General features: G+C 43.9%; 2 protein-coding genes across 3 annotated transcripts; both read left to right on the top strand.

Annotated features, from left to right (window-relative positions):
- Positions 1 to 5636: 5636 nt before the first annotated feature.
- Positions 5637 to 9274, top strand: LOC125524948 (uncharacterized). Of its 2 annotated transcripts, none has more exons than XR_007291080.2 (12): positions 5637 to 6074; positions 6417 to 6481; positions 6600 to 6678; positions 6846 to 6864; positions 6958 to 7077; positions 7831 to 7900; positions 7993 to 8036; positions 8210 to 8251; positions 8343 to 8402; positions 8504 to 8611; positions 8741 to 8798; positions 8888 to 9274. XR_007291080.2 is itself a non-coding variant. In XM_048689977.2 (12 exons), the coding sequence occupies exons 1-12, from the start codon at positions 5665 to 5667 to the stop codon at positions 8984 to 8986; spliced, it is 1134 nt and encodes a 377-aa protein (XP_048545934.2). In that variant the 5' UTR covers positions 5641 to 5664; the 3' UTR covers positions 8987 to 9274. The 2 variants fall into 2 exon arrangements, 1 of the variants encoding a protein (XP_048545934.2); XM_048689977.2 differs by having other exon boundaries at positions 5641 to 6074; positions 8504 to 8571.
- A 5590-nt stretch (positions 9275 to 14864) lies between these two features.
- LOC125524949 (uncharacterized) lies at positions 14865 to 18554 on the top strand. Its single transcript, XM_048689978.2, has 12 exons — positions 14865 to 15321; positions 15675 to 15739; positions 15860 to 15938; positions 16107 to 16125; positions 16224 to 16343; positions 17089 to 17158; positions 17252 to 17295; positions 17483 to 17524; positions 17615 to 17674; positions 17783 to 17850; positions 18019 to 18076; positions 18165 to 18554. Exons 1-12 carry the CDS (start codon positions 15020 to 15022, stop codon positions 18273 to 18275), a joined length of 1038 nt encoding a protein of 345 aa, XP_048545935.2. The 5' UTR covers positions 14865 to 15019; the 3' UTR covers positions 18276 to 18554.
- The last annotated feature ends 38 nt before the right edge of the window (positions 18555 to 18592 follow it).

Raw genomic sequence — 18592 nt, 5'->3', positions numbered from 1 at the left:
TGCGGCACTTGCTGCGGTAGTAGTGGCGGTAGTACCGCTTATTAGCGGTAGTACCGCCCTGCCTCCACGGTAGTATCGCTCTGGGTCCCAGCCCCAGCCCCTTTTCTTCTGGCGCGGCAGTACCGCTGAAGGGGAGCGGTAGTACCTCTTATGAGCGGTAGTACCGCCCTGCCTCCGCGGTAGTACCGCTCTCTGCGGGGCTGAGTGGGGGATAACGGTTGGTTTTTCCCCTCCTATAAAAGGGGGTCTTCTTCCCCTTTGAACCTTATCTTTTGAGCGCGTGTTCTTCCCCCATTGTTGACCTTCTTCGAGCTTGCTAACTCTCAATACCTCCATGGATTCTTGCTAGTTTTTGAGGGAAAAGAGAGAGGAGATCTAGATCCACATTTCCACCAATCACTTTCTCCTCTATGTGAGGGGAACCCCTTGGATCTAGATCTTGGAGTTCTTGGTGTTCTCTTTCTTGTTCTTCCTCTCATTTTCCTCCCTAGCATTAGTTGCTTCGGTGGGATTTGAGAGAGAAGGACTTGGGCACTCAGTGTGCCCTTGCCATTGCATTTGGTGCATCGGTTTGAGTTCTCCACGTGATACGTGGAAGTTACAAGTTGAGAAGCTTATTACTCTTGGGTGCTTGGTACCCTTGAGCTTGTTCCTCTTGGGTGCTTGGGCGCCCTAGACGGTTGTTGGTGTTCGGAGCTCAATCATTGTGGTGCAAAGCTCCGGGTAAGCATCGGGGTCTCCAATTAGGTTGTGGAGATCGCCCCGAGCAATTTGACGGGTACCGGTGACCGCCCCCAAGGGTTGCCAAAGTGTACGGGTTCGGTGACTGCCCCCAAGGGTTGCCATTTGTACGGGTTCGGTGACCGCCCTCAAGGGTCCCTTAGTGGAATCACGGCATCTTGCATTGTGCGAGAGCGTGAGGAGATTACGGTGGCCCTAGTGGCTTCTTGGGGAGCATTGTGCCTCCACACCGCTCCAAACGGAGATTAGCATCCGCAAGGGTGTGAACTTCGGGATACATCATCGTCTCCGCATGCCTCGGTTATCTCTTACCCGAGCCCCTTTACTTATGCACTTTACTTTGTGATAGCCAAATTGTTTCTTGTCATATATCTTGCTATCACATAGTTGCTTATCTTGCTTAGCATAAGTTATTGGTGCACATAGGTGAGCCTAGTTGTTTTAGGTTTTGTGCTTGACAAATTAACCGCTAGGTTTATTCCGCATTTGTTCAAGCCTAAACCGTAATTATTTTAAAATGCCTATTCACCCCCCCCCCTCTAGGCGACATCCACGATCTTTCAGACTCAATGCCCGACCACTGCAGAAGATAGAGAGAAAATGAAAGATGCTCCCTATGCTTCAGCCATAGGCTCTATCATGTATGCATTGCTGTGTACCAGACCTGATGTGTGCCTTGCTATTAGTTTAGCAGGGAGGTACCAAAGTAATCCAGGAGTGGATCACTGGACAGCGGTCAAGAACATCCTGAAATACCTGAAAAGGACGAAGGATATGTTTCTCGTTTATGGAGGTGACAAAGAGCTCGTCGTAAATGGTATCGTTGATGCAAGCTTTGACACTGATCCGGACGATTCTAAATCGCAAACCGAATACGTGTTTACATTGAACGGTGGAGCTGTCAGTTGGTGCAGTTCTAAACAAAGCGTCGTGGCGGGATCTACGTGTGAAGCGGAGTACATAGCTGCTTCGGAAGCAGCAAATGAAGGAGTCTGGATGAAGGAGTTCATATCCGACCTAGGTGTCATACCTAGTGCATCGGGTCCAATGAAAATCTTTTGTGACAATACTGATGCAATTGCCTTGGCAAAGGAATCCAGATTTTACAAGAGAACCAAGCACATCAAGAGACGCTTCAATTCCATCCGGGATTTAGTCCAGGTGGGAGACATAGAAATTTGCAAGATACATATGGATCTGAATGTTGCAGACCCGTTGACTAAGCCTCTTCCACGAGCAAAGCATGATCAGCACCAAGGCTCCATGGGTGTTAGAATCATAACTATGTAATCTAGATTATTGACTCTAGTGCAAGTGGGAGACTGAAGGAAATATGCCCTAGAGGCAATAATAAAGTTATTATTTATTTCCTTATATCATGATAAATGTTTATTATTCATGCTAGAATTGTATTAACCGGAAACATAATACTTGTGTGAATACATAGACAAACAGAGTGTCACTAGTATGCCTCTACTTGACTAGCTCATTGATCAAAGATGGTTATGTTTCCTAGCCATAGACATGAGTTGTCATTTGATTAACGGGATCACATCATTAGGAGAATGATGCGATCGACTTGACCCATTCCGTTAGCTTAGCACTTGATCGTTTAGTTTGTTGCTATTGCTTTCTTCATGACTTATACATGTTCCTATGACTATGAGATTATTCAACTCCTGTTTACCGGAGGAACACTTTGTGTGCTACCAAACGTCACAACGTAACTGGGTGATTATAAAGGTGCTCTACAGGTGTCTCCAAAGGTACTTGTTGGGTTGGTTTATTTCAAGATTAGGATTTGTCACTCCGATTGTCGGAGAGGTATCTCTGGGCCCACTCGGTAATGCACATCACTTAAGCCTTACAACTTGCAACTAATGAGTTAGTTGCGGGATAATGTATTACGGAATGAGTAAAGAGACTTGACGGTTACGAGATTGAACTAGGTATTGAGATACCGACGATCGAATCTCGGGCAAGTAACATACCGATGACAAAGGGAACAACGTATGTTGTTATGCGGTTTGACCGATAAAGATCTTCGTAGAATATGTGGGAGTCAATATGAGCATCCAGGTTGCGCTATTGGTTATTGACCGGAAACGTGTCTCGGTCATGTCTACATAGTTCTCGAATCCGTAGGGTCTGCACGCTTAAAGTTTCGATGACAGATATATTATGAGTTTATATGTTTTGATGTACCGAAGATTGTTCGTAGTCCCGGATGTGAACACGGACATAATGAGGAGTCTCGAAATGGTCGAGACATGAAGATTGATATATTGGACGACTATATTCGGACACCAGAATGGTTCCGTGGGTTATCGGATATATACCGGAGTACCGGGGGGTTACCGGAACCCCCCCGGAGGTTATTGGGCCTCATGGGCCCAATTGGTGGAAGAGGAGAGGCGGCCAAGGGGCAGCCGCGCGCACGCCCCTCCCCCCCCCCCCAGTCCGAATTGGACAAGGAGGGGGGCGGCGCCCCCCCTTTCCTTTCCCCCTCTCTCTCCTTCCCTCTCCTCTCCTAATCCAACAAGGAAAGGGAGGGAGTCCTACTTCCGGTGGGAGTAGGACTCCTCCTGGCGGGCCTCTCCTGGTCGGCCGCCTCTCCCCCCTTGATCCTTTATATACGGGGGCAGGGGGGCACCCTAAAGACACAACAATTGATCTGTTGATCTTTTAGCCGTGTGCGGTGCCCCCCTCCACCATAGTCCACCTCGATAATACTGTAGCGGTGCTTAGGCGAAGCCCTGCGTCGGTAGAATATCATCATCGTCACCACGCCGTCGTGCTGACGAAACTCTTCTCAACACTCGGCTAGATCGGAGTTCGAGAAACGTCATCGGGCTGAACGTGTGCTGAACTCGGAGGTGCCGTGTGTTCGGTACTTGATCGGTCGGATTGTGAAGACGTACGACTACATCAACCGCATTGTGCTAACGCTTTCGCTTTCGGTCTACGAGGGTACGTGGACAACACTCTCCCCTCTCGTTGCTATGCATCACCATGATCTTGCGTGTGCGTAGGAATTTTTTTTAAATTACTACGTTACCCAACAACGAGACCTCGTGATGCTGCCCGTTACCACCATCACCGACATTATTTCGCCATATGAGCCGGTGGCCTCATAGGAACCCGTAGCCTATAACCGACGATGCCTTTGCCGTAGCACCTGCGACAACATCCTTTATAGCTTCAGGTAATGTCGCGGACCCTGAGCACGCAACAACAGGTGATGTTGCAACACCCCCATAGCAACACCGACGACACCCCTTCTTCCCATCACAACATCACCAACATTGTAGTCGTCTCCACACAAACATCATCAGCACCGTAGCAGCTATGCAGCCGACATTCCACGTGTTGAGCTCGCCTCTAGTTGCAACAGTGACACTGCTATAATCATCCTTGTAGTAGAGATGGTCGATGTCGTCTCCTTCGGTTGCAAGAACGGCGATGCAATTACCACTCCTGGTACCATCAGTGGTCAATGTCGCCACCTACAGTTTGCAAAAGTGTCGCTGTTGCTACTGCACCATGGGGAAACGAACACGAAGATGCCTCCTCGTCACAAGTCGCAACATGGGAGAGCCTTGGCACCAACCCTGGCTGGTAGCGCCGCGGCTGTTGCCATGGCGATGGATGCAGTAGCGGCGCCCTGCACATCGCCCTTTAGCTTGCATCACCAACGATTATTATGTGGGAAAACTTTGTTTTTGCCACTCTAGTTTTGCCAACTTTGCTTGTGCCACTCTAGAATTTGACATTTTACTTTTGTCACTCTTAGCTTTTGACAATATGTCACTTTTGCCATTCCATGGCAAAAGCAAAAACTTTAGAGTGCCAATTGTAATACATGTCAAAAGCTAAAAGTGGCAAAAGTGAAATGAAAAATTATTGTTTTTGCCACTGAATAGCATTTGTGATGTATTGTCAAAAGGTAAGAGTGGCAAAAGTGAGATGTCAAATTCTAGAGTGGCATAAGTAAAATGGACAAAAAACTAGAGTGGCAAAAACAAAATTTTTTCTTATTATGTGGGGATGCGCAACAGTGGTCGCCGTCAACCCGTGCAACAGTGGTGGTTTGGTTGTGGGAGGACTTTCTCTTCTCTATCGACGAAAACGTGTCGAGCGAGAGAGAGGCAAAACGGGAAAAGAATCGGGAAGAGGATGAATGGAGAAGATCGCAAAAGATATAAGGCTTTGAGGGGAGGGCGTGGGCGGGTGCCATGGCCCACGTGGGCATGTGTCAGTCGGGAGAGGCAGTTGATGAGAGAGAGAAGTCGCCTGGTTGGTTTTTGACAGATTTGTTTTGACGAAAACTATTCGGAATCTTTTTTTTAGAATTTTTTCATTCATATCACACGAATCAGTACAAAGCAATCGATCCTTACAAGCACATTAAAACACAAACACAAAAGACCATGAACATCTAAAGTACCCTAAGACAACCATAAAACAAGAAGATCTTCGGAGCCATGTGTAATCGTCCTTGAATCTTGAAAGAAGACCCCTACAACAGAAGGATCTGCAACGAGTCGCAAACAGATCATCATTTTCGACCACGGTACAATTAGCTCCATGTTGGTTCCTCCTTTCTTGACACCAGCGCTGAGAGGGCATAGACACCAATTCAACACTCCTACAACAGTCGTCGTCATCTTTGGCTTTGAGTACCGCGAAAACTGTCCCTTCCAAAAAGAAGAGAACTCGAGTCATCCGACCGGTCCAGCACCGCGGCCGGGCCATCCGTCCGGACAAAGCAGGATCTCCCACCAGCATCAGCACAGAGGAAGGAGAAGAACAGCAGCAACAAATCATACCAACAAGGAAGAAGAAAGGTCTTTGTCTCCCTGCATGCATCGTCCGAGGAAAAATGTACACATACATACATACATACAGAAAGATAAAAAAAGTATGATAAGCTGGCTACGCAGTGAGCTTCACTCCCCTCGCGCCACCTACCTACTCAGCTATACCTACCTACCGTCCAGCTCTGCTCCGCCCGCGCCGCGCGGCGGAGCCATGGCCGCGGCGGCGCTCCGCTTCCCGCCGCTCCTCTCCCCGTGCGCCACGCCTACCACCACAGCCGCCACCTGCACCCGGAGGACGGCGTCAGCCACCCTCAGGGTCGCCGCGCAGCCCGGATCCGCCCCCGCCTCTGCCTCCACCTCCACCTCCGACGGGCCGCCGGAGTTCTCGCCGCCGGACGGGTTCACGCCTCCGGTGCCCAGGCGCTTGGCTATCAAGGATGGGCAGCTCGGAAGCGTCGCCGGCGCGGCCCTCGCCGTGCCTTTCCGCCTCGGCACCGGCCTCTTCGTCCAAGGGTTCGTCTCCTCCAATCCTTCTCCAGATGGGACTGCTCACAAGATTCAAATCTGTTTCATTTCGCCCACCGAATTGGGCACCAGAGTGGAATCTGGGTGTATTCATCTCTTTCTACTTTGATTCTGATGCTGTCCAAATGAGCCGCTTCAGTAATTAGCAATGTGTAGTTTTTTTTTGTCCATTTGAGATTGCTTAAAAAAAGAGTTAATTTGGTGTCAGTAATTCGAGAAAATTAGCTCAGCACCATCACGCGAATTGGAAATTCATGTACATTTTGAAGATAAAGCGTCACATTGAGCTGTATTCATATCTTGTGGTTGGTTTCTCATTGCGATGTGCAGATACTCGGTATCACTAGTCTCTGCTGACAAAATACCCGCAGACCAATATTCGCTGGAATTTCTAGGTGAATTTCTCTAATTCCCCATTTTTGCTAGCTGAGATCATTTTATTTTACTTGTTCAGTGTCTATTATTTTTCAATTTGAAGGAGTATTACGCAAATACATTTGTTTCTTATTTAAGGTCTAAAGGTGAGGGAGACCTCAAAGATAGATCAGTGCCGTCGACCAGAAAAACCTATTGAGATATACGAGTTTGAAGGGTATGGGCTTTCTTTCAATTGGGGTTCGTAACTTTACTATGATAAAATTGATGGTCCTGCATATTTACAGTTGGACCTGCTTTTTTGTATATCATGGCCTAATATTTTCTCTGCTTCTGATTTATTCTTTGCTTCAATTGTTGGTGTATGCTGGCTAAAACTTTCAGCTGTCCATTTTGTCGAAAGGTGAATATCGTTTTAGTTTACCACGTCTGCATCTTGTACTTGGCATTTTTCATGTATGGACAACCTTGGTGTTTTTGCCATGTAAAATTTCAGGTGAGAGAGATGGTAGCCGTCTTGGACCTTGATGTTTTATTTTATCCCTGTCCACAAAAGGGGCCAACATTTCGTCCAAAGGTTTTGGAGATGGGAGGAAAGAAACAGTTCCCTTACATGGTATGCAAGAATTCTTCACCAAATCTGTTGTTTCTTAGGTTATATGAGATTGCTACAAGTTCCAGTTTTACGTATCCTCATAACGTAATTTATGAATTATATTTGGTCAAACAAGCATGATTGCAGCAGAATCACCATTATATAATACCCCTTCCGTTCCAAAAATCCAATATGTAAGAAGTTCTTGGTTTGTGCTAAGTCAATCTTCATGTTTGACCAAGTTTATGGACAAGTGCACTAAAATCCACAACACCAAATTAGTGTAATTGAATCCATTATGAAATATGTTTTTTTATAATATACTTACTTGGTGATGTACTGTTGTGAATGTTAATGTATTTTTCTATTACTTTGGTCAAACTTAATGAAGATCGACTTAGGACGAAGCTAGAACGTCTTAGATTTTGGAACAGACGGGATATTAATATTTCTGGACTTCTTGTTTCCTGGCAAGATGGGCTTTTGTTATATTGTTGCAGTCTTATGCTGCGATGCAATGTGTTTTGTCATTCATTGGTGAACATACATCGTATGTTATGTCCTCTGTTACAGTTTTCTGCTGCATGTGTTTTGCCATTCATTAGTAAGCAGACATGGGGTGTTTTGTCCTCTTGTTGTATTCTTCTGCTGCAAAGTCGTTTGCATTCATTAGTAAGACATAGGATGTTCTTCTATCTTGCCCAAAAAATGCTACGTAAAGAAAGCAAAATTAGTTCAACACTTATCTTCATTTAAGATAATCATATGTTGCAGGTGGATCCAAACACAGGAGTTGCCATGTATGAATCAGATGACATCATAAAATACCTTGCGGACACATACGGTTTGTATCCATCATTTATTTTATCAGACCTTGCTTCCCCTGTTCCTGACAGGGTCCTTCCTGTTAGCTCCTTCTCTGTCTTTGTTTTTCAGGTGATGGAACTATTCCAATTATGCTATCACTTGGTCTATTTACGGTAAGTAACTCTAAAAGTATAGGCTATGTTCAGAAGGACATTACCTTTGACTTATAGGTGATCTTTATTTGCCATATGTTCATGATTTTGTTACTGTTAAATTAAGTATGATGGTTCATTATTAGTTAATAATCAGTTGTATAATTTCTGAAACTCCGCGGCTTATTTTGCAGACAATAACAGCAGGGCTTGCTATGATTTGGCGTATATGGAAGGTAGATTGTCAATAAATCATATAAGCATGTTTACTGTATGTAAGCTCTGAAAGTTTTTGCTCAAACCAGGGCTGACCCGTATTGTTTGCAGGGATCTTCATACACTGTTTCAAAGCTTCCACCCCAGCCGATAGAGATCTGGGCATACGAGGTCTAATTCTTCTCTCCTGCTATTCATAGCATCTAAGGTCATTATTTGCCTTTTGTTCTCGTATGGTTCCAGAACCTGACCAGCACATGTTTTGTCATCAGGGCTCTCCTTTCTGTAAAATAGCACGAGAGGCCCTTGTTGAATTGGAGTTGCCACACTTGCTACACAGGTATTCGATAATGAAAACTTCACAACGCATCTGTAAATAGGTAGCTAAATGCTCTGCCATCATAACATCTACTATTTATATATGCCATAAGCGTAGTATCTTGTTGACATAATACATCTTTGTAGCATCAAACAACATTGGAATTAACTTCTCCTTTTTTTTGCTGCAGCTGTGCACGTGGCAGCCCCAAGCGACAGGAAATTTTCAAGAAACTTGGCCTTTTCCAGGTCTGCAGCATTGTGATTTATGTTGTTGCTGCTAAAACTGTGCATTCGCATGGCCTAGTAGCGTTTGACATGTGTCATTGTCTTTGCAGGTGCCTTATATCGAGGATCCTAACACGGGGGTCAAAATGTTCGAAAGCTCTGAGATCGTAGAGTACCTAAAGGCAACATATTCACTCTATCCTCAGTAAACATGTCGCCCGAGATCTCTGAATTGTCCATATATAGTAAGGATTTATAATTTATTCTTTACAATAAAACACTGAGTCCAAATGCAGTGTACAAGTTGTGTTCATCCAGTTGCTATATATTGCTCTGCTTGGGGCTTGTATGGTAGATAAGGAAGAACCGGGCAAAGTGTATTGTCGAAGTTCCGTCGATTATCGCCCTTCAAGTATTGTGAAACTGTGTGGAGATGGAACTTTGTAGCACGGGAAACATGTCGGGTTTATGAAGCAAAGATGTACGTATATACTGTCTGTTATCATGTCTCTTTGTTGGATAGCCTGGGAAAAAAATTGTGTGTAATCATATATGCAAATAAGGTAATGTGTGAAAGCAGAAATACTTGGAAGACATGCGGTTCATAAATTACAAAGAACAATGTCAAATGTCTATTGGAATGGGGGAAATGAAAAGATAAACGTACATGATGATCTGAGTTGGTAATATTTATGTCCAATATTATATAGATCAATGCACAAAACGGGCATGACTTCACATTCTGATCATAAGTACTCCCTCCGTCCCATAATGTCTTACATATGGGACGGAGGGAGTATTTGGCAAACAAAAATGTCAAGTGCCAAATACTTTTGATTAAAAAACTTTGTGTTACCCGCAAAAAAAACAGGTTTGTGTTTTTTTCTACTTTTGAGGCACAAAAAATACAAGGACGTGAAATGTCAAGTGCCAAATACTTTTGATTAAAAAACTTTGTGTTACCCGCAAAAAAAAAAAGGTTTTTATTTTTTGCTACTTTTGAGGCACAAAAAATACAAGGACGTGACTAGCCAGCAAAACGTTTACTAACTTGTGCGCCAGAGCAAACACCCTGAAAATGAAGTAGTCTGCGATTATGTTTCCCTCCTCTACCAATATATGAATACACACGGGTTCGGTTGGCGTGAATCGGATGTGGTGAGGAGACTACATCCGGTGGCTACCATCATAGCATCTCCCGATTCGAGCAACCACGGCTCGCCATCACAACATCCATGCTCGCTATCGCAGCATCCGCCTATCACCGTCCTAGCATGCCGTCGTGCCGGTCACAACATTTTGTTTCTCTAGGTGGAGCAACCGACCTTACGATTCTAGCAAATGACATCACCGGTTGTCTTCGCAGCATGTCGCCGTGCTAGTCGCAGTGATTTACATTGACAGTTATAGCAAACGACGATGACAGTTGCAGCATAACTCATCGTGGAGGGTTGCAAGATGTTGTGCCAGTTGCAACATTTTGCGTCTCCGGTTATACCAATGACCTTGCCGGTTCCAGCAAATGACGTCACCGGTTCAAGCAAATGGCCTCGCCGGTAACAGCAATTGACCTTGCTGGTCTCAGCAATCAACGCCGTCGGTCCTAGTATTATGCCTTGCCGGTCACAGTCCCCACCGGGTCGCCCAACACAGCCGCACGCCGACTCCAACATCACCATGCGCTGGTTCCAGCACGGGCGAGTGCTTGTTGTAGCAATCGGCATTGGCTGCACATCTTTTCCAGCACCGGCAGGCGGCGCGACCAATGTTGGCCGCAACTATTACGTCACCGGTCGAAGCACACGGCCCATAGGTTCCAACAGTGGTTATCGACGGTTGTATAGCTCTCGTCACCGCCGGTTGTATCATGTCATGGGCACCATCGCAGCTCGTGGGTTCATCCTTTGCAGCCCGTCACCGCAACGCCCCGCTCGCATTTGCAGCCGGTTTGATGTGCGCCCCGCCTTCATGCTCGCAGCTACGGCCAGCAGCGATGTCGGATGGAAGAAGGAAAGGGTGTTGCACGCGAGAGAGAAGAAATGGGCGAGAGAGACGAAAAAAACAGGAGAGAAACGAGTGTCTCACGGCTTTCACAAAGAGATCGGGACGAAGGAGGGGATATAATCATGTGGCTGCGTGCGTTAACAAGAACCCACAGATGGGACACGATCGAATGACTCGTGGGCGATTGCGGGAGGCCTGGCCGGTCTCCTGATTTGAATCACTAGCCTTTTTTCAGAAAATAATATAGTGCAATTTAGGGAGATTGCTAGACTTAATTACTATTGAAGAATACCCACAAAAAAACTATTGAATAGTGTTGTTAACTTAACCTAGTGTACCCATAAAAACACTTAATCGTGTTCTGTAGTGGTACAACCGCTGCATAGCATGAGTTATTTTTTTTAACGAATGGTTCATGTAGGTTTTTCGTGCCTTCAATGCTGTAGTTGTGCAACGGTGGATGCACATGCTTCGAGATTCACAAATTACCCTTAATAATTAATTTAAAATGATAGAGCAATGAGTAGTACCTTCCACACCTCCAAAAATAAACCTGGCGAACAGTGGTCCTCATGAGTTTTGTACTTGGGTCATACTTACCACATGCTTTCATTTATTTTTCAGGTTTCTTTGATGTTGGGCTCTATATATAGCCTCCCATATTTAGTGGTCGTTGTTTACATGGTCTGCTTAGATCTCTGATTGCTTACTTGAAAAACATAATGCAACTTTTATTTATCAAACACCACCTATTAAGCTAGGCATTACTCATAGCATGGCCGAATCGAATAGAACTTATTCATCGATTAACTTATCAGGCCGATTAATTGGCTAGTTAGACTATTAATCAGTTGCCATGCCGATTAATCCATGTTAGCCCATTAACGGGTAGGCAAACAAAGCCCAAAATTTTGGCTTGTAACCCCTTACAGCCCCATCCTGCTCCTTAATAGATAGGATTAATATTTTTACCTCCCCTCTATGCTTTTCATATGTGTATGACAACATGTTTTGGTATACTACATAGCTGGGAGCATGAGAGTATAGTATAATACATAAAAGAAAATCTAGATATATGTTGGCAAGTTCCTATTCAATCTACCAATTAATGGTTGACCGATTAATCCAGTTAATAGGCCAATTCACCGATTAATCGATACTCCTAAACCGACCGAACAGCTACCAGTTAACGATTTCTTAAACATTGCATGTGAGTACTTCGAATCAATACCTAAAATCAAATTAATTAGATGGCTGTATATGTATCTTATATCATTTCTGGAAACTTTCTGAGCACATTTGTCCTTTGTCAGGTTGTCGTGGGCCCCTCGATTCATGCTGCCGACTCCAGACTCCATAGCATCAACATATATAAAATTAGTATATAAGCTGGACCATGAGTCATGAAAGTTTATAACTCAAATTAATCTGATCTAGAGCTGGGATCATGAATGAGGTTATAGCGCACTAAGTCATCTCTAATAGAACCCTAAAATAATCCGTAACTCCTAAAGAAAACTTCTTTTGGGGAAGTTATACCCTAGCTAACAGAAGCCATATAGTTATAACTCTTGACAAATTTCCGGAGTTAAACCTCAAAAGATTCCTTTTCTGCTCAATATGAGTAAAAGACACAATTCTCCTCCAATCTCCCGTGTTCTCCTCTCACTAGAAAAAATGGCCCAAACGCTAGTGAGCCACCCAATTGACCGCCCTCACCCCGACTCTATAAATCCCTGCCCCTTCCCCAAACTCTAAGTCATCCCTGCCACCACACATTTCACTAAATCGGTCAGAATTAGACCCTAAATAGCTGCTACCGCTCAATTGGCCATTGTCGTCGTCCGAGTCGTCGCTGTCGCCCGATTCACCATCGTTGCCGTCCCAAATCGCCATAGAGAGGAGGTTACCTATGCACTAGTACACATACTCGTTCCAGCACCTCCCAGCCATCGCCGTGCCGGTCGATTTGTCGAGCTTGGATGATGAGGAGGAGGTATAGGAAAAGGTGGCGAAGAGCGAGGCATAAGGGGCTGATGCCAAGGCTGAGGATGAGCCAGACGTGGAGGAAGAGTATGTCACCGCGACCACATCCACATCCTCTTGTGGGAGGAGGTAGAGCGTGAGTACGAGAAGGCCATCGTGGAGAAGGAGAAGCATCGGGCGGTGGAAGGAGGCTGCCCGGCTCTCCGCCGACACGTAGTTGATGGAGGTTCAGCTCGCCTGTGAGCGCTCCATCACCAATGAGCGGGAGGTGCTTAGCCGTGACTCAACATTTCTTAGCCATGACGGATCGAGAGCAGGACGCTCTCTTCGTCGAGATCGGCACCAATGACTACGTTGATGCACCGGTGCCATGGCGTGACACCCACAATAGCGAGGCGTCGCGCTCCGGCAAGCCGTCGGTGATCAATCTCGAATCCGAAGAGGATTAGTGTGTTTTAGTTTTTAATTTAGTTTGGTTTAGCTCTAAGTAAGCTTTATCAAGTTTAATTTTGGATTACGATGTATATTTATGAAGTATTATGTATAATTAAGCACTATCTGTTCTTTAAACTAGTTTCTATTTGAGTTCCGTATGAGATGTTTGTGCGCAATTTCGTTTTTGAGTAGTTAAGTTTGATGGTTTGCTTAGCTCCACAAAAAAAAGATTAACTCCTGAAAATTGAAGAGTTAAATTTTGGGAGTTTTATTTGTGATGCCCTAACATGTGAGGAAGTAGAGTTTGGTTTCTGTTCTGAAACTATAAGAACCAATGCATCACAACATTTGATCCACATGTGCTATTTAGAGGGTCCACGCCCCATATTTAAAAAAAGGTTCACGCCCCAAGAATTCCTTACTTAGTGGCGATTCTACCCAACACATTATGCTATATTACTATGCTTGTTTACCATCAATACTGATTGGAGAGTCGCTAACAAAATAAATACAAGGAATGCATGAAGTTAATTATAATATGCTATTCCCGCAATAAAAAACCATTTAGGTAGGTAAGTCAAGCTTAGTTAATTACCATCAAAGAAAGTGTTGTTAACATAATCTAGTGTATTTTTTAAAATCTAGTGTTCTGTAGCAGTATAATGGTTGCATAGAGTAAGTTATTTTTTAACAAATGGCCAAGGATCATGCTAGCTATAGAGCAGTGGACACACATGCTTGGAGACTCACAAATCACCCTTAATAATTAGTTTAAAGTTTGAGAGGAATGAGTTGCATCTTCCACACCTCAAAATACAACCCTAACTAACTGTAGTGCTCATAAGTTGTGTACCTTTGGTATCATACTTGCTACATGCTTTCATTTCCTTGTCATGTTTCTTGGTGTGTGCTAGGCTCTATATATAACCTCTCATATCTGGTAGTTGATGTTTGCAAGATCCACTTAAATCTCTGATTGCTTACTCGGAAATTGGAATGCAACTTTTATCGACCACATATCATCTATTAAGCTAGGGTGAAATTGTTGTTTCGTCATGGCATCGATGTAGATATTAGAGGAAACTGACCTGCTCACACACTACCTTCAATCCCATGACTGATATCTTCAATGGGTTTTCAATACCTTGAAGCAGGAGGGCCATACATATACTTTATTTTCATAGGATTGGTTCTCACACATGCGAAGTCTTGTAATCAATACCTGAAATTAAGTTAATTAACTGGCTTTTCTGCACAACCAAAAGGGGCTAGCCGGGATGAAGAGATGGCATCGAGCTTGCGCAACGCGCGCCAATGCCAAAGAAGATGTGCCGATATACCAAGAACTAAGCGATAGACAAGTTTTAATACTTAGCCTTAGCCTTCTTGCAAAAAAGAAAAAAGAAATAGTAGCCAGCCGGGCAAAAGTATCAACCGGTTGATCCATATCATAGCAATCAAGGTGTAGTGTCAACAAAATGTGCATAATGTTGAATTGGATCGTTTCAAGATGAGTTTGTCGAGATATTTTGTTTCTGAAAAAAAAATCCTAATTTCATATTATTTAAAAAAATAAAAGATGCAATTAAATAAAGGAAAATAACACTACGTCTCACAATATAAAATTGTCTTTCGACGTATAGGAGTACAATACAAGGAGGCGAGCTACCCAGTGAGCCAGCGGAAGTTCGTGGAGGGATATCTTTCTCCCGTTCGAGCAGCTCCCTCAGCTACACTCCACGCCCCTCCCTGTCCACTCGCGCCAGCGGCAGCCTCCGTCTCCCGCTCCGCTCGCATCGCCCCGCGCGCGCGGGTAAATGGCCACGGCGGCGCTCCGCCTCCCGCCGTTCCTCTCCTCGCGCGCGGTGCCTACCACCACCGCCGCCACCTGCACGCGGAAGACGGCGTCAGCCACCCTCAGGGTCGCCGCGCAGCCCGAATCCGCCCCCGTCTCTGCCCCCGCCTCCACCTCCGAAGAACGGCCGGAGTTCTCGCCGCCGGCAGGGTTCGCGCCTCCGGTGCCCAAGCGCTTCGCGGTCAAGGATGGCCAGCTCGCCAGCGTCGCCGGCGCGGCCCTCGCCCTGCCTTTCCGCCTCGGCACCGGCCTCTTCGTCCTAGGGTGGGTTCGTCTCCTCCAATCAATCCTCCCCCAGTTGGGATAATAAAGATGCAAATCTGTTTCGTTTCACCCGCCAAATTGAGCACCACAGTGGAATCTCGGTGTATTCATCTGTCTCTGCTTCGATGTTATCCAAATGAGCTGCTGCTTCAGTAATTAGCACTGTGTAGTTTACTTTGATGTCAATTAATTAGCAATGCTTGGTTACTTTGGTGTCAATGATTCGAGAACATTAGCTCAGCGCCGTCGCGCAAAGAAGTGTGAATTGGTACATTTTGAAGATTACGTCTCACATTGAGCTGTATTCATGTCTTGTGGTTGGTTTCTCATTTGTGCGATCCTGTGATGTGCAGATACTCGGTATCACTAGTCTCCGCGGATAAAATACCCTCAGACCAATACTCTCTGGAATTTCTAGGTGAATTTCTCTAATTCCCCATTTTTGCTAGCTAAGATCATTTTATTTTACTTGTTCGGTGCCTATTGTTTTTCAATTTAAAGGAGTAATGCACAAATACATTTGTTTCTTATTTATAAGGTCTAAAGGTTAAGGAGACCTCAAAGATAGATCAGTGCCGTCGACCAGAAAAACCTATTGAGATGTACGAGTTTGAAGGGTACGAGCTTTCTTTCAGTTGGGATTCATATCTTTCCTATGAAAAAATAACACTCCCTGCGTATTTATAATTGGGCCTACTTTTTTATATATACCAAGGGCTAATATTTTCCTCTGCTTCTGATTTTCTTTGTTTCAATTGTTGGCGTATTCTGGCTAAAACTTTCAGCTGTCCATTTTGTCGAAAGGTGAATGTCCTTTTAGTTTGCTGCATCTGCATTGTGTAGCTGTCATTTTCGATGTTTGGAAAATCTTGGCGTTTATGGTTGCCATGTAAAATTTTCAGGTGAGAGAGATGGTATCCGTCTTGGACCTTGATGTTTTATTTTACCCCTGTCCTCAAAAGGGGCCAACATTTCGTCCCAAGGTTTTAGAGATGGGTGGGAAAAAACAGTTCCCTTACATGGTATGCAAGAATTCCTCACCAGTTCTATGTTTTGTTAGGTTATATGTGATCGCTACCATTTCCAATTTTACATATCTTTCTAATGTAGTTTCTGAATTATGTTTGACAAACAAGCATGATCCCAGCAGAATCACCAATAACTAATACTCACTATGTTCCAAAATGTAAGAAGTTCTTGGTTTATTCTAAGTCAATCTTCTTCATGTTTGACCAATTTTATAGAGAATTGTACTAAGATCTACATTCTACAACATCAAATTAGTATCACTAAATCCATTATGAAATATGTTTATATATTATACTCACTTGGTGTTGTACTGTTGTGAATGTTGATGTATTTTTCTATAAATTTTGTGGAACTTGATACAGATTGACTTAGGACAAAGATAGAACTTCTTAGATTTTGTAACAGAGGGGGTATTAATATTTCTGAACTTCTTGTTTCCTGGCAAGATGGGGTTTTTGTCATATTGTTGCAGTCTTATGCTGCAATGCAATGTGTTTTGTGATTCATTAGTAAACAGACATCTTATGATTTGCCATACTGTTGCAGTTCTCTGCTGCAATGTGTTTTTGCCATTAATTGGTAAGAAGACATCGGGTGTTTTGTCATGTTGTTGCAGTCTTCTGCTTGCAATGTGTTTTGCAGTTATTAGTCAAAATCGTTAGTTCTTCTATGTTGCCTAAAAAGAATGCTATGTGAAAGCAAAATTATATCTTCATTTAAGATAATCATATGTTGTAGGTGGATCCAAACACCGGAGTTGCCATGTATGAATCAGATGCCATTATAAAATACCTTGCGGACACATACGGTTTGTATCTCATCATTTATTTTACCAGACCTTGCTTCCCCTGTTCCTGACAGGGTCCTTCCTGTTGGCTCCTTCCCTGTGTTTGTCTTTCAGGTGATGGAACTGTCCCGATTATGCTATCACTTGGTCTATTTACGGTAAGTAACTAAGTATTCCATAATCCAAAAGTATAGGCTATGTTCAGAAGCACATTACCTTTGATTTATATGCGATCTTTATTTGTCATATGTTCATGATTTTGTTACCGTTTGACTTGAGTATGACGGTTCATTATTAGTAGTAATCAGTTGTGCAAAAGTTGATGCTTTGTGGCTTATTTTGTAGACAATAACTGCAGGGCTTGCTATGATTTGGCGTGTATGGAAGGTAGATTGCCAGTAAACCATATAAGCATGTATACAGTGTGTGACCTCTGAAAGTGTTTGCTCAAATCAGGCTGACCCATTTTGTTTGCAGGGATCTTCCTACACTGTTTCAAAGCTTCCACCCCAGCCGATAGAGATCTGGGCATACGAGGTCTAATTCTTCTCTTCTGCCTATCCATAGCATCTGGGGTCATTATTTTCTTGTCGTTCTCGTGTGCTACCAGTTCCAGAACCTGACCAGTACATGTTTTATCATCAGGGATCTCCTTTCTGTAAATTAGCACGAGAGGCCCTTGTTGAATTGGAGTTGCCACACTTGCTACACAGGTACTCGACACTGGAAACTTCACAACGCATTTGTAAATAGATAGCTAAATGCTCTGCCATCATAACATCTACTACTTATGTATGGCATAAGTGCAGTCTCTTGTTGACACAATACATCTTTGTAGCATCAAACAATACTGGAATTAACTTTACTATTTTTTGATGCAGCTGTGCTCGTGGCAGCCCCAAGCGACAGGAAATTTTCAAGAAACATGGCATTTTCCAGGTCTGGAACCTTGTGATTCATGCTGATGCTAAACCTTTGCATTCGCATGGCCTAGTAGTGTGTGACATTTCTCGTATTGTCATTGCAGGCGCCTTATATTGAGGATCCTAACACGGGGGTGAAGATGTTCGAAAGCGCTGAGATCATAGAGTACCTAAGGGCAACATATTCCCTGTATCCTCAGTACCAAAATCTCTGAAGTGTCGATATATAGTATGAGTTTAGAATAAATTCTTTATAATAAACCGCTGAGTCGCAAATGCAATGTAACAGTTGTATTCATCCACTAGCTATAGATGGCGACTTGGGGTTATATGGTAGAGAAGGAAGAAACGGGCCAAGTATTCTCGAGTACCGTCAATTGTCACCCTTGAGATTTTTTATGGTGGTGCGAAACCATGTGGAGATGAAATTTTGTAGCATGGGGAACATGTTGGATTTATGATGCAAAGGAAGACATATGTAATGTGTAAAATCATACATATGCAAATAAGGTAGTATTCCCTCCGTTTTTAA

Source organism: Triticum urartu, chromosome 7A (assembly GCF_056163025.1).
Source record: "Triticum urartu cultivar PI428250 chromosome 7A, HENAU_Tu73, whole genome shotgun sequence".
Taxonomy (NCBI): domain Eukaryota; kingdom Viridiplantae; phylum Streptophyta; class Magnoliopsida; order Poales; family Poaceae; genus Triticum; species Triticum urartu.
Note: the sequence above shows the minus strand (reverse complement) of the source record. Positions and strands in the feature narration are given on the sequence as shown.

Excerpts from the sequence above, each read along its gene's own strand:
- LOC125524948 (XM_048689977.2), top strand. The coding sequence starts at position 5,665 with ATGATAAGCTGGCTACGCAGTGAGCTTCACTCCCCTCGCGCCACCTAC. Across the intron at positions 7,901-7,992 it reads ATACCTTGCGGACACATACG|GTGATGGAACTATTCCAATT; the intron begins GTTTGTATCCAT and ends TTTGTTTTTCAG. Across the intron at positions 8,252-8,342 it reads TGATTTGGCGTATATGGAAG|GGATCTTCATACACTGTTTC; the intron begins GTAGATTGTCAA and ends TATTGTTTGCAG.
- LOC125524949 (XM_048689978.2), top strand. The coding sequence starts at position 15,020 with ATGGCCACGGCGGCGCTCCGCCTCCCGCCGTTCCTCTCCTCGCGCGCG. Across the intron at positions 16,344-17,088 it reads AAAAACAGTTCCCTTACATG|GTGGATCCAAACACCGGAGT; the intron begins GTATGCAAGAAT and ends CATATGTTGTAG. Across the intron at positions 17,159-17,251 it reads ATACCTTGCGGACACATACG|GTGATGGAACTGTCCCGATT; the intron begins GTTTGTATCTCA and ends TTTGTCTTTCAG.